General features: G+C 37.5%; 1 protein-coding gene across 4 annotated transcripts in view; it reads right to left on the reverse strand.

Moving 5' to 3' along the window:
- LOC124170920 (ERI1 exoribonuclease 3-like) overlaps positions 1-27572 on the reverse strand; it is an 83510-nt gene that overhangs the window by 47183 nt on the left and 8755 nt on the right. For all 4 annotated transcript variants that reach the window (XR_006867610.1, XR_006867609.1, XM_046549975.1 and 1 more), the window contains one exon: positions 20723-20923. Coding sequence is in view for 2 of the 4 variants with exons in the window: in XM_046549975.1 (XP_046405931.1) it covers positions 20723-20923 (201 nt within the window). In the remaining 2 variants the exon portion in view is untranslated. The remainder of the gene's footprint in view (positions 1-20722; positions 20924-27572) is intronic.

A 27572-nucleotide genomic window follows, 5' to 3' on the forward strand; every position in this document is an offset into this window, starting at 1 on the left:
GGCTTGCTGCAGATGAGGTACTGAGTGCTAATATTGATGGTTATTTCACTGCTGCCTCGTACTCGAAGCAAAAATTTAAATGCGGCAGTGTTACAGTTTAAACCAGAAACGGACTAAATGCATCCATGTCCAAAATAGCCATGGATTTATGCTGTGATTTGGACTTTGAGTGCTGTGTTGTTGACTTAACTATTGAAAAATATCATATCTATGTAATTGGTATTTATAGATCACCTTCTGTCAGTTTTTCTATATTTTTTGACAGTTTGACTATGCTTTTGGATAAATGTTTCTGTAAAAACCGTTATATTATCCTTTGTGGAGATTTTAATGTTGATTTTGGTCAGATTAGCAATATGGGTACCTGCCTGTGGGACCTATTCTCAATATTTGATATCAAGCAAACAATATTTGTGCCTACAAGACAAACTTGCCAATCTTCCACTACTATTGATAATATATTCTATAATTTGAAGTTTAATGTGGGAACAACAGTTGAATCACATCTTTCAGATCACAGTGCCATAATTACAAAAATGGAAATACTTTCTGAATTTTCTCCCAATAAAATGCATAATGTTAAAAAAAGGTTCTTCAACCCTGACAATGTCAATGATTTTTGTAATGCTCTACAATTGACAACCTGGGTCTCAGTCTATAGTTACAACTCAGTCAATGACAAGTTTAATAGCTTTCTTGATATTTTTCTTACTCTCTTCAACAATTGCTTTCCACAAGAAAAAGTTAAAGCAAAAAGGTCTCCTAGCAAAACTTGGATCACTCCTGATATTATCCATAATTCACAAATTCTCAAATCTCTATGGCATAATTATAAAGCTACCAATGATAGTGAGTTAAAAGATCAATACATTAACTTTAAAAAGCACTGCTCCAGAGTAATTACCAGTACCAGAAAAATGTATAATATCAATTCAATCTCTTCCTCAAATAATAAATCTAAAACTGCCTGGAACATTATTAATGATACTTATGGAAAATCCAAAAGTAATAACTTTCCTAAATCAATTCTCCTGTACAACAGTCTAATTTCTGATCCAGAACTAATTGCAACTAACTTCAATTACCATTTTTCACATTATTCACTCCTTCAAAAATAGTTGGTTAGCAGGTACTGATGGTATACCCATACCTATAATTAAGCATGTTGCCAAAGTCATTGCTGGTCCCCTTTCTGACATATTCAATACCTCCATATGCTCTGGAGTCTTCCCAGACCTTTTCAAATATGCTTCAAATACCCCAATTCATAAGAAGGGCCCTCTAAATGACTCGGCAAACTACAGACCTATATCTGTACTGTCTGCTTTCTCAAAGATATTCGAAAAACTCTTTTACCATCGTGTAATGAGTTATCTCAAAACCTTTAAAATACTGAAAAATGCTCAACACGGTTTCTGTAAATCTAAATCCACAAGTACAGCCATCTTTCAGTTATTAGACCAACTATGCACAGCTTTTCAGGAATGCAAATTAGCAGCTGGTGTTTTCTTTGATCTAAGCAAAGCCTTTGATCGAATTAATCATGCAATTCTCCTCTCTAAACTGCAGTCAGTGGGCATCTTGGGGAAAGCTCTCTCCTGGTTGTCATCATACCTAACTGACCGTCAGCAATTTGTCAAATATACCTCCAGAACAGCAAAAAGCATTACAGTAGTTAAGTCAAATCCCCTAACTGTGAAAGCAGGAGTACCGCAGGGTTCTTTACTAGGGCCATTGCTCTTCCTAATTTTTATTAATGACTTGCCAGACAAACCCCTCCTCCAAAATGCCATTCTATATGCAGATGACACCTCAATCATTTCAAGTGAGGTAAATAGGAGCAACCTAGTTAATACCACACAAAGCAGTATCAACAGCATGTCAGAATGGTGTCATGATAACGCCCTTCAAGTCAACATTGACAAAACAGTTTTTCTTCAGTTCCATGGCAACCGGTCTCAATGTACCTCGAGTATGATCTTAAATGTTGGTCCTCACGTGATTTCTCGGGCACATTCAACAAAATTATTAGGTGTTATCCTCACTGACAACCTTGACTGGTCATCACATATTGATTATATAATGAATAAACTATCCACAGGCATATTTATTTTAAGAAAGGTGGCTGAAGTAACTACCATTGATACTCTGAAGATGATATATTATGCCAAAATATATCCTCACCTAACTTATGGCATCATCTTTTGGGGTAATGCTAGCTGCTGCCACAAAGTTTTCTCTATTCAGAAATGTGCAGTGAAAGCCATGGCCAGAGTTTCTATGCGATCATCTGGCTTACCTCTTTACAAAGATCTGAAAATACTAACATTCCCATCACTGTACATACTTAACTGTGCCTCTTTTGTTAAGAATAACCCTGAATACTTTCCAAAAAATAGTTCTCTCCATAATCACGCTACCAGAACCACCAATGACATTCACCTCAAAGACTACCCTAGCACTTTCTGCCAAAAAGGACCCCTTTTCTCCCTATCAAAAATATACATCAAACTACCGTATGATATCAAGTGTCTTCCACCTACACCATTCAAGAATGCTTTGAAGAAATATTTAATGGAAAACAACTACTATAGCCTGAAGGATTTTATGTTGGGCTCTGAGTAATCTTTGCCCATCAACCACGAAAATTGTAACTTTCTCCTTTTATCTGTAAAAATTGTAAATATTATATCACTTCATTTATTTGTAACTATTACTTTAATTATTTACTTTATTTTGACGACTTCCAATGTCACCGGAACATGTGATCTCTAGGAACAATAAAAATTACTATTATTATATTATTATTATTTTCTTAACATAATTACAAAGCCAGCTACTGAAAATGTTAACTCTGATAATTATTCCCGTACACATTCAGTTCAGAATAATATATACTTTTATCCTACTTGTGAAAAAGAGATAGAATCTGTTATTAAAAAAATTAACCGAAAGCACTCAGCTGGTTGGGATGAGATTCCATGCTTCCCTTCTGAAAGGAAATTGTATTAATTTACTTCTCACTCCTATAACGCATTTGGTCAATGCATCCCACTCCTCTGGTATTTTTCCCGATAAACTCATTCATTCATTCATTTTATTTGCCAAGAGATCAATTACATCAATGTGCATTGATATAAGGCACGTCAAGAAAATTGCACATGTCCAATAATTACATGATATAAAAATACCTTAATTATATATACAATGAGATAATGCACTCATTCAACTCCCAAGTACTCATAAACGGAATAAAATAGGTTTAGAAAGTAAGAAGAATAGGTTTAGAAAATAAGTAGAAAATCCCTTACTTTTCCTCTAAAAACACCGATAGTTTGGATTTCCTTCAATCCAGAGGGCAATCTGTTGTACAATTTTATACCCATATATTCCGGACCCAAGGAAACCCCTTTGGCTCTAGCATGTGGTGTATGGAAATTGTCCTTGCCTCTAGTGCCATGATTATGAGTATTTGAGTTTTTAACAAAGGTGAAATAATTGCATTTTACACAGGTAACTAAGGCTAATACATACATACATGGAAGAGGAAGTATACCAAGTCTTTTGAATATTGGGCGACAGTGAGCCCTATAGTGTTCTTTACCAATTAGACGCACAATTCTCTTTTGGATCACAAAAATCTTTAGAGCCTGGCCTGATGATCCCCAGAACGCAATTGTCTGCACCACTCTGGAGTCAAACTCTCCATAATACAATGCTAGCAGCACCTCAAGTGACACCGTAGCTCTAATAGTCCTTATCAAAAAACAAAGAGAACTGAACTTACTTACTAGATTATTCATCTGCGGCTCCCAAGAAAGATCTCTCTAAACTAAAAATGGCTACAGTGTATCCCTTACACAAGAAGGGTGATCCTCACTTAATGGATAATTATCGACCTATTTCTAAATTATCAATCTTTTCTAAAATACTTGAAAGTATCATATCAAGGAGGATTATGTCTTTCTTAATGAAGAATGATGTTCTATCAAAATCCCAATTAGGTTTCATTGGTGGCCTTTCTGCTGAATTTGCCATTTATAAATTTATTGATGCTGTTATTGAGGGCCTTGATCACCATTTCCATACTGTTGGCATTTTTTATGATCTCACTAAAGCTTTTGACTCAGTTGACTTAGAGATTCTTCTGAAAAAAATTCACTTTCACGGAATTCGGGGCATTTCTAACAACCTGATCAGATCTTTTCTTTCAAATAGATTCCAAGCAGTAACAGTTACAAATGACAATATGGCTAAACATACATCATCATATCGTCAAGTGACTAAGGGTGTTCCTCAAGGCTCCATTCTTGGGCCCCTACTTTTTTTGCTGTACATAAACAATCTGCCTTCATCTTTGAATGGAAGTATTTTCATGTATGCGGATGATACAAACCATCTAATTAAACATGATGGAAATATAGCAGTCACTGCTCAAAATGCTGTTAATGATATGGAAACTTGGTGCTCCTCCAACAAATTTACCTTAAATAAAGCCAAGTCTGCTTATGTTTTATTCCATCCTTTGCAAAAAAAATTGATTATTGTCTCTACATAAAGTTTTCTGACTGCAGTCTTCAACGAGCCAATGATACTAAGTTTTTGGGACTCATTATTAATGAAAACCTCACCTGGGATTCCCATATAAACCATATTTCCTCCTCAATCGCCTCTGGATGCTACCTAATTAAACGGATGATTCAATTAACCGATATTTCAACTGCTATGAGATTTTATTATGCTCATATTCACAGTATTCTGAGGTATGGCATATTAGCTTGGGGTCTCTCCCCTAAAGCCCTCCGTGTTTTTAAATTACAAAAATGGGCTGTTAGGATCATCTGCAAAGCCAGGAAAAGAGATAGCTGTCGTAATTTATTTAAAAACTTAAAATTCTTCCTCTTCCTTGCGTATACATATATCATTTGTGCCGTAATGTTAATAAGAGATAACGAATCCAAGCTGACACTTATTAAAAATATCGACATTCATGATTACGGTACGAGAAAACGAGTTTTACATAGTCTGAGATTGCCAATGAGGCACAGAGCTCAGGGAATCATATCTTAATAACCACACATTAAAACTGCCTATGGTCAGAAAGTTCCCTTTGTTTGATTAAGTATTTATAATCCTTATTTAAGCCAAGCTCTACCTGCTAGCAGGGTTCTCTGCTACCTGCTAGCAGCCAGCATCGCAGCAAAGCACATACCCTTGCCCCAAGGTCACCTCACATGGCGAAAGCGAGAACCACAATGACATCACGTGGAGTTTTCCCAGCATTCATACTTAGCCGTTGTGTTTTCGCGCGCTTGAAAATTTTCACTTTTCATTTTATCGCAAAAAATAGATATCGTCATTTAAATATCTAGAAGCATGAAATGCGTGCTCCAGGAGTAATAATCTTTTGATTTAGGCAATAAAAAAGATAGTATTCTACTGATTAAGGTGGTTATATAGTTTGAGGATGCAGTTCTTTTATGAAGTATTTCAAAGCAGTTTAGCCTTAAAGGAATGTACACCATAAGCAGTCAGGCAATTAGGCTCAAAGACTCATGTTTGTCATCTTTAAATCATGTGATGTACTGGGAGAGGTTTGGCTCTTAACATACAAATTAGGAAATGCATTTATTAATTAGTGAAGCATTTCCAACTCATCCCACGCTCCTCTTTCCATCTCCTCGTACACCTAAAAAAGCTATGGCGATAGTGGGCGGCCTTACCTCACTCCTCAGCCAATGCTTGCCCATCCAGATTCTTCGTCCACTACCCTCACTTTTGCAGTAAGGGCCAAATAGAGATTACTAATGGGTCACCTATTCCTCCAATCTTCTCCTCTATTTTCTTGAGAATATCCATGAAATTCACTCTGTTCAATCTATCAAATGCTTTTTCAAAATCCACGAAGCAAGCATACACGTTCTGGTTTTATTCTATGTTCCTCTCAACCAGGGACCTCATTATTGCTCTATGTTTAGCTTCTGTAGTTGACTTTCCTTTTCTAAAACCAAACTGATCTTTGCCCAAATACTCATTTGCCCTCGCATCCATTTGAATTTAGTTGAATAACTTCCTGATAATCCTGTCTTGTGCATTTTCTTCACCCCTACGTACTCTTGTCTCCTTTTCTAAATTAACCGTCCTTTTCTTTCGTTTTCTATCTCAGTTATTTCCACATGCTCCAGTCGGCTTTACTTCCTTGTTTTGGTCGTCTTCGTCAATCATCTATTTTACCCCTGTGGTATCTCCTAATATCTCTCTCGTCTTCTAAACTAAAATGTACTATCTGATCCACACCCACAAAACCCACACCAATGCCTTCTTAATTTTTTACCTGTATGTGCTAAACAATACCCAGATGATTTGTAACCACCCCGGCTTTTTTTTTATTTATAGAATACTTAGTTATGTTTTCCTGTGTTTTAATCACTCAATTTTTTACATTCCCTCGTATCATTCTTTCCTGGCCTAATACCTATCTCTTCAAAATTCACTGTTTGGTTCATTATCTACATATCTTTTTCCCCCTCTCACTTTTATTTTTTTTACATTTTCACTCTTTCTTGCCTTTTACCCATCATATCTGATTTAGTCTGAGTTGAATACTTAAAAAACTATGTGCAGTATAAGTTTTAGTAATGAGAATGCACTCCTTTTTTTCTAGTGCTTGTCAAACAATGCTGAAAGCCTATTAATGTTGATTTTTTGCTGGTCAATATCTAAAAAGAGACTGAATTAAAACAAGTGAAAATTTTACAGAATGCTCTTTATGCATATTAAAATATCTCACAAACTCTACTACATTTATACTAGTGGAGCAGTGAATTTCGATAAAAACGCAGCCATTCTCCACACTCCTGTAGTGTAAACAAGGGCTATTGCAGAGCAAGTTAGCACTCAAGGACTTGATTAAATAATTACATGAACAATAAGTTATATCTAAAACATTAAAATTACAATTTAAATTGTATTTTTTAAATTTAGGCCTTTCGTTACATTGCAATAGAAATTTATTTAACAATATGTACAAATATTTTGAATGGTCCACATCGTAACCGCCATTTGTTGTAAACACAAAGCACTTTCGGGAGTAAGCTGCCGTTCAAAATAAGGCAACAAATGCCTAAATTAAAAAAAAAATTTTTTAATGTAATATTAACCTTTTCCCTAAGTAGGCCGTGTTTTCACGGCTTTGCGGTCAAGCATGCCAAGTGGGTCCCAAGCACCATTAGGGTCCCTTGGCACGAGAGGTCCGACCCTTTCTTATTGTCCGTGTGGGGATTATCTCGGCCCATTCCGGCACTTAATGTTCCACTCAAGGAAGGTGCTCATGGTCACGTATTTGTTTATTAGTTAGAATAACTAAAAACGTACATGTTGCATTTATTGAAAATCAATGCCAGGAATTACATTCTGGATGTTCTGCTGATCGGTTCCAAATTTTAAACAGAACTCTAGCGTTCGTATTAACAGAGTTCATCATCATCTAGAACAAATTTTGGAGACACTAAGGTTAGATGTTTAATTGTTATTTTCAAAACTTACTAGCAAATTTATAGGAGCTATTTTGTTATGATTTACATCTAAAGATATACGTTACTCTGTTAGCCACATTCTAAGTGTACATTTGCGGTGAAATTTGGTGAAATATCCGATTGAACTCCTATGAAAATAAGCCCTCATAATGTAATAAAATATTACTCTCTTCTCCTTCTTATTTCTTGCATAATATGAATTTATATTTATCTATGCGAAATTGCTTTATAAATATAATTTAGTCATTTCAAACAACAAATTTGTAAGATTCATGTAGTTTTATGAGAATTTTTCTGGAAAATATTCTTGAAAAAAATTCGAAAGGTTTCATTCTCATGTTTTCAGAATGCTCATGGAGAGCAGACGCAAGTGAGGAGTGTGGATTTGGGCACCATGGATCTAAAATATGTTTATATCATAAATCGTAAATAACTAGAAGTATGCTAGGTACATTGAAAGATTTCATTCCCTTGAAAGTACTTGTTGGTCTATGATATAATGCCCTTTTGCTGAAAACCCTAAAAATAACCGTAGAACTTTGTTTAAAAGTTCTAGAAGCATTGCAACATGAAAGGCATACATTGATGAACTGACATTTGCAATAGTAACAATTAGAAAAAAATAAAATCGCACTAGTAACAATAAACTAATAGCAAAAGTACGCCGCGATGGGCTGCCTTAGGGAAAAGGGTCGAGGATTATATTTGCCCAGGGGCCAAGGATTCCAATTATTCCAATAGCTCATTGCAAAATGGCCACATCCCTATTTTTTTGTTCTTCGATATACTTTCTATTTTATCGATCACTTCCTCCACTTCTTCTCCTCTACTACGGCTACCTGGCATGTTCATGCATCTGGATGGCAAGTAGCTTTTTAGAAAGTAAGTCTATTGAAATGTCTATCACTCTAGCCATTCCCTAAATTACTTTACCAACACAAGCCTTTGTTTTTTATCATGATTCGCACTCATTGTCCTTCTCTTTCATTTACATTGCCGTAATATTCATTATCTCCACATTCCTCTTCCTTCTGTCCCAGCCTGCTTCACTTACTCCATTAATATCGATATTGATTTACAGAAACTCTCTTCGCACCTCATTGCAACTCTGTGGTGGGACGATTCCAGACAATTTTTATATTCAAAGAATTCATGTTTCATCTATCGCTGTTTTTCTAAAGCTACTTTTGTCTTGGATCTTCACGGTGGGGTTTTTCCGTTGCCTGTAGCATCCCCAGCCTGCTGGCCAGTGTACAGCTCATCCATGTTGAGGTGAGACTCCATGATCACCACAGCCCAAAGACATCAGAGCACCATGACACTTTCACCCGCTTAGTTAGAAGGATTCTAGTTCGTGTGATGGAATCTCTACAACCAATACTTTCAAGATAATCTATTTTTCTCATTTTTTTATGAAAACCTGTATTCAAGTTGAACAATAACACGTTTTGTGTTTTTAATGTCTGGAGCGAAGCCCAGAATATTTCGTCTCTGCATCGAATAGAAAACAAATGACGAATGATACACCGTTTTTCACTGAGTTTATAAGGATGTGAATGTTCACTCGCAAGTAATTAATGCAAAAAACTTAGCTGGCTGATATATATGTGGAAAAACAAAGTTCAATTTTCATTCATCATGCATCTGCATTCCACATTAAAAATTATATTCCAATGAAATTATTTTTATCAGGTGCAGAGTCAGCTAAGGATGACTTAAAGTGCCAGATGCTTATTTTATGTCTACACAAAAGGTTGGAGCCGCAATTTAGAAATAATTTCGGCCAACAATGAATGGTGGACGAAGGGAGTAAAGCCCAAGCTCACAAAGTGATATTTTTAACTTCTACCGAATATCCAATAGAATAGAAATCTTGTACAATCACATCTAATTTTCTGTTATAGATTCTTTTTGTTGCCAGAAATAGTCCTACCTAGTTACGGTAAAAGGCTTTTCCTTGAAGATATAAGAGAAGCTGCTCATATCAGCAAGGCGATAGTGGAAAAGAGAGCGAAGATATAATTTCTCCCAAATGTAATTTAAGAAAATATTTCACATAGCTATTTATGTTATATTTTTCTAATCATTTGGATTTATGCTTCTTTATTTAAGATTTTTCCTCCTCATTATCTTAGAAAATATTTTTGAAAAGTTCCACTTCTCAACTGTATTTTCTCACTTTAATCTTTCTAATCGTATCTTAACTTCCAAAAATAGTAACAAAAGGAATATTTATATATGTTCACTATAGCTGTCAGCGTGATTGTTGTCAGTGCCGTTTTTGTAACCATATTTTTATATTTCAGTTGCTTATAAAAAAAGTCCATTCACCTCAATAATTTCTCTTCCCAAGCTAATGCTGTCCAACTAAACCGTCAAAAATTCCTTCTCCTACACTAGCAATACATTCAATCATCACAATATTGCAAAACTCCTGTACTTCGTTCATTAATAAACCCAATCTTATATCAAACACTTCCTCCACTTTATGAATATGGAAGACTTAATTTTGTGTATTGAAAAGAATTGAAGAAGCTACTTCTAAAGCTGCAACAATTAAACAAGCGCAAGGTTTGAGGTTAATGATTTTACCATTACCGATTCTCCCAACGAACTGAAACTTGAGAGGCACAAGATTTCATTCAGTGCCACTTGGAAGTTTCCACGCTCCTACTCAGAAGTCGAAAATAATTTCGTTCTTTCCCTCTCCACGATTTCACTGCAAAGCCATAAGCTGGGTTTACACGTCGAAGTGGACTGCTATAGTAGCCAGTGGCGGCGCGTGCGTATACGCATGTTAGCAAGTGCACACCCAAAGATGAATAAATTATAAAAGAAAACTATTCCTTTGCAACGCGAAGGATAAAAGTACTGTCTGCATATGCAAGAAACATGAGCCTCCGAACGCTACAGCTATCTCCTTTTCGAATTCACCGCTCTACAAGTGTGCGATCCCGTGGCATTATGCCGGGCGCATTTTCGGTCTGTGCGATCGCTTGAGGGAGCTCTGGCGGGACGAGGTAAGCGGGGGGGTATGTGCTGTTCAAAGGGGCGATGGGAGCAGACTCAAAACCATGCGAATGCGCACGCGCATGTTTTTGGTGACTGACTAGCAGGTAGTGTAGTGGTGTAGCCGCCACCTACACTACCTGCGCCCAGGATCCTAGTCCGTCTACAGAGCCATCTGTATAGCCGTTTTCTACACTACTTCCTCATAGGGTGTAAGGAAAAGAGAATGAATTTCAACTACCGTCACTTGTAAAGGTGTGTTGAGAAAAATTATTTTCATACATGCTAATATTATTTCTGTTCATGCAATTTTAAGGGTAGAGTGTACCAGTGATATGTTTTGCTTGCTATGTATTCTATTACGACGAAATATGACGCTCATGGATTAGGATTAACATAATATAATTAAATCATCCTATATCTGCTCTAATGCACACCCTAGATAAATTACCACCAGCCGCCACTGATAGTAGCCAACTATTACGCACGCCTAGTATGTGTAGACAGAGACTGAGAAGCAGTTGGAAGACGGTAAGATTCGATTGAGGTCTTGATTCAACACATTAGTAAAGTTGAAGCAGTTCAATTTGGAACACAGTAGGAGCCGATGGCTGTGTATAAATCGCAAGCGGAAAATGTGGATTTATCTACAAGGGCAAATAATATAATTACAGATTGCTATTTTTCAATTTACTTTTTGTGATGGAACATTGGTTAGCAAAAATTTCATTTAATTATCTCATAGGGAAGAGAAGATGAAATAACACTGTTCTGCAAAAAAAAGTTTAAAAAATGCCTGGTTATAATTTAGGGTGTTTGTGGCTAATTTTGGGTCGCTGAAACCGAAAATGACCTCCGTTTTTTCTATCGCCCTCCATTTTTACGAGCAACCCCTAAATTGGGGAAAACAACCACTTATCTAAACTTATTGCTTTTCAAGGTACTTTTACTATTCTTATCAGCTTCTGAAAAAAATAAGTTTTAAGGCTATCAGGGTCACGAGAGAGAGAAACTCGACAAGGGTTGGAAAGATTTAGGGGGTGAAAATTGAAAAAAAAAAACTTTAAAAAACATTGAAATAACCATTTTTCTTCGCTTTTTATGGCATATGATATGGTAGCTAATGGAAAAGTTTTTAAGCGATGAGTACACTGTTCCCCCATTTTGTATATAACATAAAATATAGGAGGGGAAGGGGGTACATATATGAGTGGTATAGGAAGTGGTATAAAGAGCTGCCAAAAAAATCTGATCACAGATCAGATTTGTCAATATATTATTGTAACAGCGTTTGGGGGCTCATGATTTGACTTTGTTGTTCTCCTTACTTTAAAAGTAAGAGCTGAGACCTTTCCATTAAATACATTGGAAAACGTTGGGAAACACATTTTAAATACATTGGGAGAAATTTGGAAATACACTGTAAAAGTTACTCACCACATGTTTTGACACGCTTGGACATGTTTTGACGTATCTTTATGTGTCTTGGCAGTCGCACTTGCTGACGTTTATCTATGAAATAAACCAGTGTTTATTTTTACCAATTCCTGCATGTCGGGTTATAATCTTCCAAGTTCTTTCTATATTTTTCTAGCGTGTGTTCGATTTAGCGTGTTATTTTGTGAGCGATAAAGTGTTTTCTCGCGATCATTCTGTGATCTTGCAAAAATCATCCTAATTAATTTTGTAACACCTGTGAAGATTTAGTGTTTAAAGACCAAAGGAAAACGATGACTGCAACTGTGCGGAAATCATTCGGTTTTCAAATTGGAGACCAAGACAAATCGTGGGCCCCTAAATTCTGTTGCAGTAGTTGTCATAGAAGTCTTTATGAATGTCTAAACTGGGGAAATCATTCCCTAAATTTTGGAGTGCAAATGGTTTGAGTTGAACCCACTTGCCGTTTAACGGATTGCTATTTTTGCAAAAACCGACACTAGGTTTAAAAAAAAAACAATCCTGAAATGATTTATCAGAATTTACCATCAGCAATTGGCCCGGTGAAGCATAGTGATGCTATTCTTATGCCTCAAGCTCAAGCTACTAGCACCCTCGATGATTCTGGTGTCTTAGCGAACGGAGCTACACCGGAAATGGAAGCAGGTCCTTGCCGTCGAGATGAAGATTACAGCCCTGATGCAGAAGAACCCCAGACTAGTCAAAAAGGGCACCTCATCCCATTACACGAGGACCTAAGTGATCTAATACAAGATTTAGACTTACCAAAGTGTAAAGCACAACTTCTTGGCTCGCATTTTCAGCAGTGGAATCTTTTGGCCATAGTGTGAATGTTTCTTATTACAAAGGCAGACAGTCAACCCTCACACAATTTTTTCAACGGATGATGAAAATGATGATCTGATTTTCTGTATTGATATTGAAGGACTGATGAGGGCATTAGCGATTACGAATGATCCAGACCAATGGAGGCTATTCATCAACTCGTGGAAGACAAGTTTACGGGTTGTTTTACTGAACAGCGGCCACGATTTACCTTCGGTTCCAATTGGATATGCCGCTGTTTTAAAGGAAACCCATATTCCAGATTTTTGTGGCAGCTCTTTATACCACCTCCTATACCCCCCTCCTATACCACTCGTATACCCTCCTTCCCCTCTTATATTTGATGTTATATTAATCCTTTACAAAAAAGAGGAGGTGAACAGTGTATTCATCCCTTAAAAACTTTTCTATTAGCTATCATATCATAAGCAATAAAAGCAAAGAAAAATGGTTATTTCAATGTACTTTTAAGTTTTTTTTTTTTCAATTTTCAACCCCTAAATCTTTTCAACCCCAGTCAAGTTTGTCTCTCTCTTGACCCTGATAGCCTTAAAACGTCAGTATTTTCAATCAGAAGCAGATAACATTAGTAAAAGCCACTTGAAAAGCGATAAGTTTAGATAATTGGTTGTTTTCCCCAATTAAGGGATTGCTCGTCCGGGATTAAGGGATTCAGCGACCCAAAATCAGCCAGAAACACCCTAAATTATAACCAGGCATTTTTTGAACTTTTTTTTTGCAGAACAGTGTTATTACTCCTTCGCAACTGTCAATTCTTTTGTTTTTCTATATCAAGCGTATTTGCACTCTTGAGACCCTTCTTTGTTGAAATTAGTCGGGAGTTATTGTTTATAGCAGCCGCCTCCGACTTGTGAACCCACCCAAGAGTACCTTGCCCCAGGAAATTTTATAAGTAGTGAGTTTTAAGTTATTTAAGCATTTTAGAAGAGTCATATGATCAACATTAAAACCCTGATAACTCGAATCTCGATACCTGGACACTCCAGGGAAAATCAACAAACCTCACCCAAATTTTCCTCACACTCATAACGAATTTTTGAGGGGGCTCGGGCTCCATCAGGCCCCATGGAGTCGGCACCACTGGTACTAATCTGATACTCATTTTTTAATGTCCTTGTGTTGACTGCGACTGCGGAGAGTTGGAGAGGTGGGCCTTTGTTTGAGGGCTGAGGGCATCACTCCCCATTCCACTTCCTGCGACGTTGCCGTTGTTGGGAGGGCAGAGCGGGGTGAGGGGAAGTAAGAAATTCGAATTGGCCCGAATCACGTCCTTCGCCGCCGTTTTGGGCCTGCAGTACTCCACGGCGCACCCATTGTAGGCCACGCCAATTAACATCGATCTGTGGGTCTCAAGGTGATTGTGGAAGAAAAGTGCAGCCACAGAATGATCGTTTTAGAATTTTTATGTTTTAGCTAGAAGTCAAGTTGTAATCGGTCAAAGTCCAACTTGATTTTCTCAATAAGCTAAGGACATATTACTATTTGTGTCCTTCCTTAATGTGAATACACGTCTTCTAAATACAACAAAGAAAACTGCAAGTCTCTACAGTAAAACTTTGATTTTACGCAGTTGGAGGGACCGAAATATGGGCACTGCATAAAATCAAAGTGTGTAAAATCAAGAGTTGTATTGAGGAGGAGTATAGTTTTCAGGATAACACTTGCTCACTATTTTTAGAATGCTTAGCCATACACTTTTGTATAGTTCTGATTTAAGCCAGAACCGGAACCGGAAAAAGGCTTATATGTGAGATTTTATGGTAAAAGGGCATGAAATCCTTTTCAATCGCATCAGATATATGTTTCCCGGATTCAATTACTCATTTGGAGGCAAGAAAATGAAGCCTAATAATCTTGTTTACTCACAAGCAACACCACAGATGACGTGTTACCTTAAGAGAAACAAGGTTGCATTCCTGAACAATGTTTCCCGTGGTTGAACAACATGGTTGAATTGCTAGCATTTCTGGCACTAAGATTACTTATGTTACCCAGGAGAAATTTCGGAATGATGATACTAAATGCCTGATGCCAGAAGCTAATTTTTGAAAATATTCTCATTAAAAGCAGTATTCAGGAATTCCGTTGAACAACCTGCAGACAAACAAAGATTGGAGATTGAAGAAATGAGGTATCTGAAGATAGTCATCCAAATTAACCACATTAACAGGGAGCAAAATTTCGCTAATACATCACAAAGGCCTTACACCCTGTGGGCCTGGGTTCAAGTCCTGGCAGTAGCAGAAACTTATCAGATATGGCCCTATCCCTACCTGAGTGTAATGTGGAGGGCACTTCCAGTGCACCATTCTGTCCAGCAGATTGGACGTTAAGTCCTGGTCCCTTTGGAGCCTATCATTACAACCTGGCTAATGCCAACATGGGTTCCTATCCCTCCAGCCCTTACTTCATGGCGCTAATGACCCCAGCTGTCGGTTACCTCCTTCCAAATAGCATACCATAGATTATATGGAGCACACAGGACCCGGGAAATTCGGAAATTTAGATTTTTCCGGTGTTTAATCACTTTTTTTTAAGTGATCTATTTAAATAACCGCGCAACTACCGTCATGCCGCCAGTGATGAATAAAAAATAAGTAATAGTCCGGAACAATTTTCAGTCTTTATAATTCTTACGCATTAACAAAACATTTTCCCAATGAAATTTTAGCATTAGTAGATTGAATCTACCGGGTATAGCTTCTCTGCCGGCATTCTTCCGCAAATTCAGCACCAGGACCTTTGACTTACAAGCCGTGTGACTCATCTTCACGTAATATTTTGCTTCCCCATATCTGTTAACAACACCGGACACTTTAAGTATTTCGATTTAATGGTGCTAAGCCATTCCTGAGTTTACAGGGACTGCCTTATCACTCACGTCTTGAACTTGACTTCAATGATTACATGACGATTAACGACGTGAGTTATTCTCCGAGGGCATTAACTTCCGTTCCGTTAAAAATAAACGCTTGCCACGTAGCTGAGTAAAGCTGATAGCTATTCCAGTTCCAACCATGTTTCACTTAAACCCACTGACAATGAGATACAAGTTGAGTCAGTTCTGATAAGTGCGCCGCGCAAGCAGCTTTCCCTCGCCTCTATTCGGCCCGCAGATGTGGGGTTAGCCTGCGGAATGAGACAATGCATGCTGCTTTTACCATCGTGTTGAATCACCATTGACTTACGTCCATACTAGCAGTAGGACTATCTTTTTTGGATCATCTTTGAAGCCAAAATTTTGGCACGGTAGGATTTTTAACAGCTCCTTTCGCCGTTATATTTCCCTGGAGCGACGGAAAACATACAGTTGGCAAAATTGTAGAAAACCTTCTGTTAGGGATAGATATTCCGTAGTTCATAATTCCGGATTAACGACCATCTACTGTAATTACAATAAGTACATTATGAAAAGCGTCGATCAATAAGTCGAATAATAAACGAAAGGTGACAATGTTAATATCTCCGGCGATCATCTGTCTTAATCAAAAGTAGTTACGCATACCGTAAGTTTTAGGTTTTGACATCCTTCTTCGGCAAATTTGAACTAAGAGCGATATTCGTGTTGGTAAAGGAGCCTGAAATATTACTGAGGGGGCGCAGGGGGAAGCAATACTTAGATTCGCTATGTTTTTAGTTTCACACTCAACAGCGCGACGTCATATCAACCACTCCTGTATTCATTTTTGCAAGTCAATGAGACGAATAAATAACCTAACTTCATATTGCTCCAGTCGGGATTTTCAGAACAAGTCGAAAGACAACTGCGTAAAATCAAGACTAGCAGCCTTTTTGGGGCTGGGTTTATGCTGTGCAAAATCGAAAAACTGCGTAAAATCAAGAAAAGATGTAAAATCGAAGTTTCACCATTGGAATTCCCTATGCTTTCCGGCCGGACTTGAGTGTCGCTGCGTAAAAACGAGACTTGATGTAAAATCAAAGTGCGTAAAATCGAAGTTTTACTGTATATCTTCTAGTTGTTCCGCAATTGAGTGGTATGTGAACTCCGGCAGAGGGAAAAAACGATCGGCATCGGTCGCCTAGAGCGGCTCCCAGCCATCAATACCATAACACCTTAACTCAACTACAACTAGGCCTATGTAAATTTAAAAAATTTACACATAATAAGTCAACTGGTCACCAAAACAAGGTATTCCTCACACTGCCACACCAAGATTATACAGTCGCCGGCCAACGATGTCAACTCACAAGATACATCGCTCTGCGCATGCTTGGGCGGCATCCCAAGACTTCCATAAGGCACAAGCTTAGACATGCCATAGCACCAGAAGCCCCCATCACTACCACTCTTCATATAACTGCATGTTAATGGATTGGGATGTTCTGGCCACGGCCCCGCGGCTACAAATGCGAACTTCTCGTGCTATATTTTGGTGTTTTTCCAACATTTTTGATGTATGCAATTGAAAAAACACTTTGGTTGACGAGATGTATAATTATAATTGAATGTGTAATTAATTTTTTTTCCTTTTTCAAACCTTTGGGAGGGCGGCGTCCGAGAGTCCTTATAGGCAAGCCGCCACTGTTTTGACGGCTTTATCAGAATAAATGTGATTTTTGCTTGAAAATGAAAATATCACTTTTTGAAAGAAAAATTTGTCTTAATAGCCATGCCTGAATGTTTTTAACATACATTTTCTTTAAATATTTATCACAGGAGTATTAAAACTAGAGTTACCTGACTATAGCAATTTCAGCAATTCAAAAATTGTTGATTGTCATAATTTGACCATCAGGAAAAATTTTCTTCTGCAAATTGGCATGTAAAAATTCTCAATTTTAGAATGTATAGGTAGGGACATGCAAAAGGTGGGGTTATTATATAGCCAAAAGTGGCATTATTTTTTTACAAAAGCGATGTTATTTTGCCCTGAAATCGGTGCTATTTTAACGGCAAAATAATTGATGTTGATTGAGAGCCATCCTTCAAGTGGCCCACCCATTGCCCTAAATTTAGAATATTACTCACCGTGAATAATTTAAGAAATAATTTACGTGGAGTATTGACTGAATTCACCTATTTTACATATTTTATCCTTCACTTATCCATATATATAGCTTACATAGAGAGAAATTACTTTTAAATGTCTGTAATTTCAAATGAAATATCGCTATTGTGATCAAGTTGTCATCTTTTAGATTTGTTCTCTAATCTGTTAGCACAGTTCTATAGCAGGAAAGAAATCTTTCTCAGTCCACCTTTGCAGAGAGGATCCAAATTGCTTAAAGGCGCTTAGATGCAAATGATGTCTCAGACATTTGAGCTCCTGGATTGCTTTCATTATATCCACTGAACCCCGCGAATTTTGCTTTTGAAGTAATTTCTGTAATTCTCCCAACCCCAACATCAACTTCTGTCTCCATTGATTCCAGGCCATGAATTTTTTGTTTTTAAGTCAGGGTTCATGTCTGTAGACGGAACTTCTTGGGGATCAAAAACTGAGATCTTTTCAAATACCTATTTTTCTGCTTAGGTCTTCTACCATAAGAGAACTAAGTTTGGTTGATGCCTTTTCAGCCATCTGCATAGGTATTGACTTTGCAGCAGCTGCTTTAGAGGTTGTCAAGTTTTGCAGATGTAATAAGTGGTTTTATCAAAAAAAGTACTCTTATGAATATTCTCGAGGCTCATTTTTAACTTCCTTAACCCCTTCAAAATGGTGGAGTTCTCTTCATAGCATGACTGCAGGACTGTGCCCCTAGAAACTATTCGGTCTTCTTTATATGGAGCATTTACGTTGGACATTTGTTAAGAAGGGCCTTACGGCTAATCACACACACTCAACACCAACCTTTTTTGATCCTTTCCAGTGGGAATTTCGCATTATCTTGGGCTCCGAAGGTAGTTGGTCTCCCTCCTTTCGCGGTTTATAACCCTACCAGCGACATTGGTTCACTGTCAACTCATGCTTTGTTTCTATGAATTAGCTACATGGATGATTTTTTGCACGTAAATTGCAGACTTCCAATTGAATTCCTCAATTTATTCTGAGAATTTTAAAATTTTGAATGAAGCTCTACCATCAGCATTAACGACTTTAATGCATTAACAATTTCCATGTTGATTTCATACTGAAATCGAGATACAAGTTAATATTTATGGTAGAATTTTGTTTTAAAATTGTAAACACTGCTTAAAATACAAAGAATTCAATTCTTAGTTTAGATTTTTTAGAAAGAGCATATATTTATTTTGCAAACTAACTGAATGAGCAATTGTATGATTGTGGTCCCTCGCCACAAAGAGGGGTAGTATGAGACGAGGGTCTAGGTTCATGCTCACCGGATTTCGGTAGTTATGGCCTGTGTTGGGTCCCGAAACTAAGACTTTGCAAACCCACGAATGTCATAAAAGGAGGAGAGCAAGGAAACGTGTATTTTAAGCATTCGTTTGCCTGCATAGGAAAATCTCAGACGAAAATTTTCGCCTTTCGTCTCCCGGGTCAAGAAACGTCCTGCCGCATATTTTCATCATTAGCAGCGAAAGGGTTAACTCTTTTTAGAATGTGTGTGCATTAGGATAGTTTGAACCCTCCAGCAATTTTATTAGGTCAACCTGCAGATTCCCATGGCATTTTGGCTACTTTGTAGACATCGCGTGAACGCGGTTTAGACATCCTCCTGACAGACAAGTCACCTTATTTCCTCGAATATGTTTCTTTGTGAAAATCATGCATTTTCTCCAATTCATGGGCGATTTTCACCAACTCGCCTTTTTCTTCATTTTTTTTCCTTCTGCTCATGCTTCTTCCACGAAATTGTTTTTCAAGGCGTATATTTAAGCCATTATTTTTTCACTGCATTGGCCGCTCACCGACGCGACGAATTTCCGCGGGCCGCCATTCACGGCACAGCGCCGTGAAATCCAGAGAGTGGTCTTGTCGGAAAGTAGCCTGAATTTTACGGCGCTGAGCCGGGAACGGCAGCCGGCGATAAGTCGTTTCGGCTGAAAGCCGCCTCAATGTAGCTCCATGTGTATTTCACGGAATAGATGGCGCACAGCTGCTTTCTGCCACTTTCAGACTTTTGCTTTGCTCCGGCCATCATAAACGGCACGGTACCGTACTTTCAAATAACCATTGGTCTCAATGTATATCTTCAAATGAGTTGAATCGCTCAGTTGACGGCACGGCGTTGTTGGCGGTCAGCAAGGCAAGGCTCATTCCGGATCCCCCGATTTCCGGTCGAGTGCTTTAGCCAGTTAAGCTACCGAGGCGTCATTATTCTCCGTGGATATTTTCGGACACTACCGGACAAGATGTTGCTGGACTGCTGAGCATATGATGCCACAAGCAGTCCAAATCGTGCGCACAGCGCCACAGCCGGAGAGCAGGCCCGGACATAGAACACAAAGAGGTGTTCGCTCTAGACTAAAAGTGGAACAGACTAAGTGAAGTTTCCATTCTAAGCATGAGGTTCCACACGAATGACGCCTCGGTAGCTTAACTGGCTAAAGCACTCGACCGGAAATCGGAGGATCCGGGTTCGAATCCCGGTCAAGGCGAATGATTTTTTTCTCTGAGGATCTTTCGCACGATTGTGTATTGCAGGTGACTCCCGTAAAAGTTATCACCGCGGCTAGTCCCGGTATACCTTAAATATCTGAGATGGTTAGCATGGGAACCCCACCAAAAATTGATTGATGCAGAAAGACCCATATGAAGGTTCCCCACATAGCTATTTCACTGTGTTTAGGAAACAGAAGATTGATCAAAAGTTGTCAAGCAGTGCATGTTCCATACATCTGATTAAAAACCACGGCTAGAACATCAAAGTGGAACAGACTAAGTGAAGTTTCCATTCTAATCATGCAGTTCCACACGTTTCAGCTACAAACTCTGAATTATTGATACCTTCTTAATGTTTATCCATTGCTTCATGTACGATGGCACAGCAATTCCAGATAACTTGCATTGTGCTGGAAACATAACTTTGAGATCCCAGTCCCCACATGTAACGAGGGCAAATTTGGAATGAAGTAAATTCTCCTTGGCCATCCACTCTTCAAATAATTCCATACATGTCACAAAATTAGGTTGTCCCACCAACATCTCCTGAAAATATGCCAAAAATTGTTTCCATACAATCATAGTATCTAAAAAAATATTCCACCACACGATAAGATGCAAAGCTAATAAGAAAAAAAGGTTACTAAAAATTTTCAAGAATTATTTTCATGAATAACAAAAAATACTGCCCCTGAATATTTGTATGAAATACCTATTAAACCTCTGTTGGTCACGTAGCATGTACCAGAAGCCAAGCCATTGTCATTTCTTTGTCCACATTGTGCTTTCATTGTTAGCAAACTCACCTTCCCTGTATGTTATTATTTTATGATTCCAAAATATTCAACAATATGATTATATTTTTTGTCACATTTCTGGAATAAATATGTACTGATATTTTGCTGCTTTTGGAGTCTGGTAGATGCGACGAGATAGCTTGAGCTACAATATGTTATATGCTAATACCTTTGCAAAATTTTTGCATCAGTTTATAATTTAAACTGACAACTAATTAAAGCATTAAATTTTGGATATGCATTTATTGCCACCTATTTTGTATGGTACTCCATGTAACACATGAATAAAACTATTATAGCGAAAAACTTACCATGGTTCTCACATAATTTGAGTTAACTTCGGCATATAATACACCGTTGTTCCCCTGCCACACACTTTTATGGCAGGCTTTAGGGTATAACATATATGTAAATGCACAATATTTACCGTAAACATAAACATTGTCACTCTCCTATTTTCGACGTAATCCCCAACTGATGTAACCCCACTTCCTTACCTTTTGCCTTGTGACATGATGCAAGTCTGGAGTTTTTGGTTGTTTATATGATCTTTCTCAACTTTGTTTCCGTGACTCCTCCTAAACACCCCCTATTTCAACCGCCCCTTTCCTCCCCCACCAAATTCTCCCTTCTGATTCCACACCCATTCCCTACCCCCACTATTTTAGAAGATACACAATGGAAGCAAACTCAGCTCAAAAATAATTTTTATAATATAGTATTGAGAAAGGATCGAGATAACCATCAATGAAATCAAATAGATGGCCATGGGTGTGAATGTTGATGGACAAAGAATTAGCATGCTGTGTTTTGCTGACAACATAAAAGTCGCAGGCAAGACAGAATGATTTGAAGAAATTTTTAACAAAAATGGAAAGGACATAGTCCAGATATCAGTTGAAAGTCAACAAAAAGATATTACAATACAGCCCAAGAGATGAGGCTAGGACAAAAGATTAACTAGGAAAACAACAAATTGAAGAGGTGAAAGAGATCTGAGCTAGGAAGCTGAATTACCTGCAAAGGACAGAGCAAGAAAGAAATAATCAGCAGAATGGCACAGGGAAAGAGGGGTATCCACAAAAAAAAAAAAATCTTACCTCTGAGAGAACAAGCTTAGAAGTAAGGAAACAATTCATCAGATGCTACATATGGAGCATGTCTCTCTATGAAAGCGAGTCTTGGACGTTGATAGCAGCAGAGAAAGCAAGAGTGGAAGCATTAGAAATATGCTTCTACCAAAGAATGATGAAGATTAAATTGATCAGTCATGTAAGTAATGAGGAAGTGCAAAGAGGAGTGAGAGAAAAAATAATTCTTCTAAAATCTTTGAGGAGAGGGTTAAAAAGAAAAGAAGGACTGCTTAGTTGACCAAGGGATGGCAGACTGAGTGATTGAGTGTGCTTAATGGGCCACAAGTGATTAATTACAGAGTTCCAGCTTACTTTTTGCGATCACGAGAGAGTATGTGAGTATGACTTTATCGGAACTCACTCTTACCTTTGCCCCCATTCAGTGTTAGTGTGTTTCCCATCTATTAAAAAAATGCAAACATGTATTCATTTACCATTGAAGCCTTGACCAATCTGGCAGCAGACTAGGCTTGGCTTTTATCAGTCCTCAAAATGCCTGACTCCACACACCACCTGACACACCGACAAATCATCCTTGTTAAATCCAAGAGAAGATCTGGGCATCAAATTCCCTTCCCTAATTTCTTCGAAGCTGGCATCTCACTGATGGTCTCAGCCCTCAGTCTTAATTTTTATTAATATCTACTTGAATTCATGAACATAAAAAGGTTTCCTACAGCTGCAAATTTGAGTGTGCCTTAAAATAGAAATTAGTTTAGTTCAGGCCTCCGTCGAGTTTGGACGTCTTATTCCACTCCTCAACTCAAGGTTATGCTTTGCTAAGTGTGTTCTGTACTTACTGGCTCGTGAAAGCATGTTACCGGAATGAGTTCCAGCAAAAATTGCAGAAAGTAAGTGCAAAACACAGTAGTATTGGAGTGCTCTGATTGTGGAAACAAATTCCATGGAAACTGTTTAGATAATCCTCTAACTAAACAAGACATTGAAGCCATTAAAGCCAGGAAGCAAGTTTGGCGATGCATTGAGTGCACCGTGGTTCGCAGATCCAGCATGAACAGTGAATCTACTTGTGCACAGAGTAAAAGTGCGTCCCCGAGTTTTCCATCAGATACAGTTTTAGATCTTTTTAAAGAAATCAAAGCTGATCTAAAGTCAACAGAGGCTAATCTGGGAGACTCGATCAACAAATTATATGATCGGCTGGATGATTTACCTTCGGTGCTTGATGCTCATAGTAAGTGATTCAATGAGTGCTATGCTAGGATGGACTTATTAGAAAGTGAAAATCGATCACTGAAGAAACAAATTGCACTTCTTGCAAAACACTGTGATGACCTTGAACAATGTAGTTTAGTAAATTCAGTTGAGATTCACGATTTCCCACTTTAAAAAGCGAGGACCTCCCAAGCATAATTTGTAATATTGTAGCAGAGTTGGGGGTTACAGTCAGAGCGCATGACATTGAGAGCTGTTACCGCTTCAAACCCAAGTGGGAAAGTGGGCATAGTGGTATCCACGTCAAGTTCCTCCGTCAACACATCAAAGAAGATCTACTGGCAAAAAGAAGAGTGAAGAGGGACTTCTCTACGCAGCACCTGAATCTCGATGTGCCACCCATCCCTCTCTACATAAACGAGGCCCTTTGTCCTGGGAGGAGAAAAGTGCTGCATGCTGCAAGAGCTGCTAAAAATGAGAAAGGCTACAAATACTCATGGATACTTGGAGGAAAGTTCTAATGCAAAAAGCTGAGAAAGAACCAGTGTTTGTTTTGCCGAGTTTAGACAATATAAATGTTTTATAAAATTAAGAATGTCAGATTGCACTAATAGTAGTATGTTTCATAGTAGTATATTAAGTATTGTACACCAAAATATCTGTAGTCTCAGAGCAAACTTAGATTTATTTGAAACGTATCTACATATCCTTTCTCATTTACCGACTATAATCATATTAAGTGAAATATGGGTTTGTGAACATGAACTTAAGTATTACAAATTGAATGGTAACAAATACTTTGCCCAATGTAGTAATAGCAGTCGAGCTAGAGGTATTATTGTTAATGTACAAAGTAAAATAGATTGCTACTCTACTGTAATTCAACCTGTCACTGCTGATTTTGTTCAGGTGGCACTCAAACTTGAAAATTTTGAGTTACAGTTAATTGCTCTTTATAGGGATCAAAATTTTCCCGTCTCACAATTTCTAACTGAATTTGAACCACTAATGTATAGTTTAAAAGGTAATATTATTTTCATTGGTGACATGAACATAAATATTATGGTACCTTTTAATGATTCTGACCATTCTTTAAACTTAATGAGCTCCATGGGATTAGCATGTCTAATTGACTCGCCAACTAGGGCAACAGCAAGCTCCTGTATTGATCACTTGTTCGCTAGGTTATATATAAAATGTGCACTCATGACCTCCATACAGAAGTACTTCATGAAGCAATAACCGATCACTCCTTGATTCGCTGATGTATTAGTGTAAAAGAGCTATTATGCAAAGAAAAATTAAAGACTGTGCCTACCAAAACTAAGATAGATAATGAATATTTTAAAATCAAAGTAGCCGAAGTAGATTAGAGTCCAGTTGTAAACAAAGTAAACGCATCAAAGGCTTTTTCGTTATTTCATGATTTTCTAATACGTGCGCTATCTGCATCAAGAATTAAATCCAATACTTACGTAAAAAATTTAAACCATGGATAACTAGTCATCTCTTAACCCCTCAAGCACGGCGGGCATTTAATTAAATCCCATCCCAGCACCCGGATGAGATTTAAATGACTTCGTCTTTTTGGCAAACTATCATTCAATAATTTATATCTTTCATAATATACAATCAGTATCGCTGAAAATTTTTGTGAACTTGCGTAATATAATGCACTACTATATAATAATTTTTCGAGAGATTTGAATAAATATTTATTGTTTTTTGTATCTCCTTCTATGAACTATTGTATAAATTTTCAGTTTTGAAAGATTTAAATTTGGTTTCGAATAAGCTGTGAGATCTCTAACATTCCATGCATTTTTAAAATACAATTACATGATTTATTTTAGTTATTTTGGGTTGAAAATTTCATAACAGATTGGATAATTTCGATAGGATTACCCGTTTCGCCTACTTGAAAATTTATCACTTCGCCCATTTCTCTGACTTTGTTCTATTACTACCGTATCATTTCATATAGATAATCACGTGCTAATGTTTCAAATGTCAATACGTTAAAATTCAAATGATTTTACCTTAGAAAATCTGGTTTGTGTGATATGATTTGAAGCAATCCAAACATAATCCCACTGCACATTTTTCACACCAGTACACGCAGTCTCTTCATTTGCCATATTAGGCACAAACTGCACACCTCCTTTGAGACTTTGATTTCTTCCCAGCTGCAGGAATTATCCTTAGGAAATGTATTTCTGTGAGTCTTGGTACTAAATTGTGTAAGGAGTGACGGCCATGTCCAAACAGTCTGTATGAAGTTGGATATTTCAAAAATATTACCTCGACCAATGGCACGCGAAATGATAAGTCAATTTTTTATACGTGTTTTTGCTGTGAACAACATGAATTTAGGACTGCGGCATTCAATAGTCTCCTAAATAAATTCTTACACCACTTGTAATGGCGTTTTCTTTCCATTAGGTACAAATGAAATAACAGGTCCTTGAAGTTCACCCCACCAATGAATTTATAATAACCTAACACACAAACAGAGTTCCGGGTCCCTTTTTTGCCTTTCAATATCATTCCCATTTCATAAGATCCCCAATTTATATAAAAAATACCACACACAGGAAGTATGTACACCCGATGAGAATTTCAACACACTGCCTGAAAGAACACCACACAGCATGAATGACTCTAGTGGACTGAAGTGCGTGGTTTTGAAGCTCCATCAAGAGACGAGAAAATATCTCGAAGGGGTCCTAGTATATGCTGACTATTTAGAAGGAATCTTATCTTCGTCGATTACAGTCCAGAAAAAAAAAGAAATAATAAATGCAGAGCGAGGCACATGGCCCCTTCGCTTAGGACGCTTAGGAATAACAAGGCGAACCAAACACACTTGGGGCTTGAGGTGACGACACACAAGGAGGAGATGGAGAGAAGGCAGTGAGCTTAGAAGATACCGTATCTCAAGCTAAAGTTGCTGACCCTTCTTGATGTCCCACAAGCAGAATAGGGAGCAGTTTTCAAGATAGTACAGCTGAAGGAAGGTGTCAAGTTTTTGGACCGAATTTGTCAACACACTGGTTTAAAACTTAATTTCATCCAAACATTAAGAAGTATCCTGAAGGCATAAAGTCGCTATGAATATTTTATTGGAGAGGAAAAACATTTCTTCAAAAGATAAGAGTAATTAGTTTTAATTTAAAAAACAATATCTGGAGAAGAAATATTACATACAGTAGGTCAGGAAGCGTACTGGATACGCACGATGGCGTTGAGGGGTTAAACCTTATTGAAAGGAAAAATTATTTGCTTAAAAAACATCATCGCCATCCACTAAACAAAGTTTAGCAAAGGAATTTACAAACTAGAAATAATTTAAAAAAGGAACTCAGGATTGCCTCCAATAACTACTATATAAAATGATTTCAAGGAGCAAATGGAAACTAAAATGCAATGGAAAATGTTTCAGGAAATAACCGGTCGCATACCACTCAGCCCAGTTGAAATGTCTAGAAATAGATGGTAGTATCACTTCTACTCGGTCTAAAATGGCTACGGCATTTAATGACTATTTTGTTTCTTCCTTTGATGGAAATATTAATAGTAATGCTATAGTCCAGGAAATGAAGCATTTTGGCTTGCAATTTTTTCAAACTGAATCGATTTTCTTGAAATTTTCACAAAAAGTAGGGAATATACCAAGAATCAAAATCTAAATCATGCCGACGGGCGCTTTTACCCTAGGGGTGGTTTCCACCCCATCTTGGGGGTGGAAAATTTTAATTATATTTTCACCGCAGGAATCGATAGAAAAATAATATTCTATGAATAAAATGTTCTTTCAATTTTTGGCATCAAATTAATATTTTTCTAGTTATTTGCTAATGAAAGTAACAGTTTTTTGACGAAAAAATCAACAATTTTAATCGGTTTTTAGGCAAATAACTTGAAAAGTATTAATTTTATTAGAAAATTGTCAGTTACAAAACTGTAGCCTATAAAAAATTAAATCAAAATCTTATTTCATATTTCCTTTATGACCAATTCGGACCGAGCTACAACTTGTTGATGGTTATCTTTTGATTGTCATACGCTAAATTTGAAAGATTCAATACC

This window comes from Ischnura elegans, chromosome X (genome assembly GCF_921293095.1).
Source record: "Ischnura elegans chromosome X, ioIscEleg1.1, whole genome shotgun sequence".
Lineage (NCBI taxonomy): Eukaryota > Metazoa > Arthropoda > Insecta > Odonata > Coenagrionidae > Ischnura > Ischnura elegans.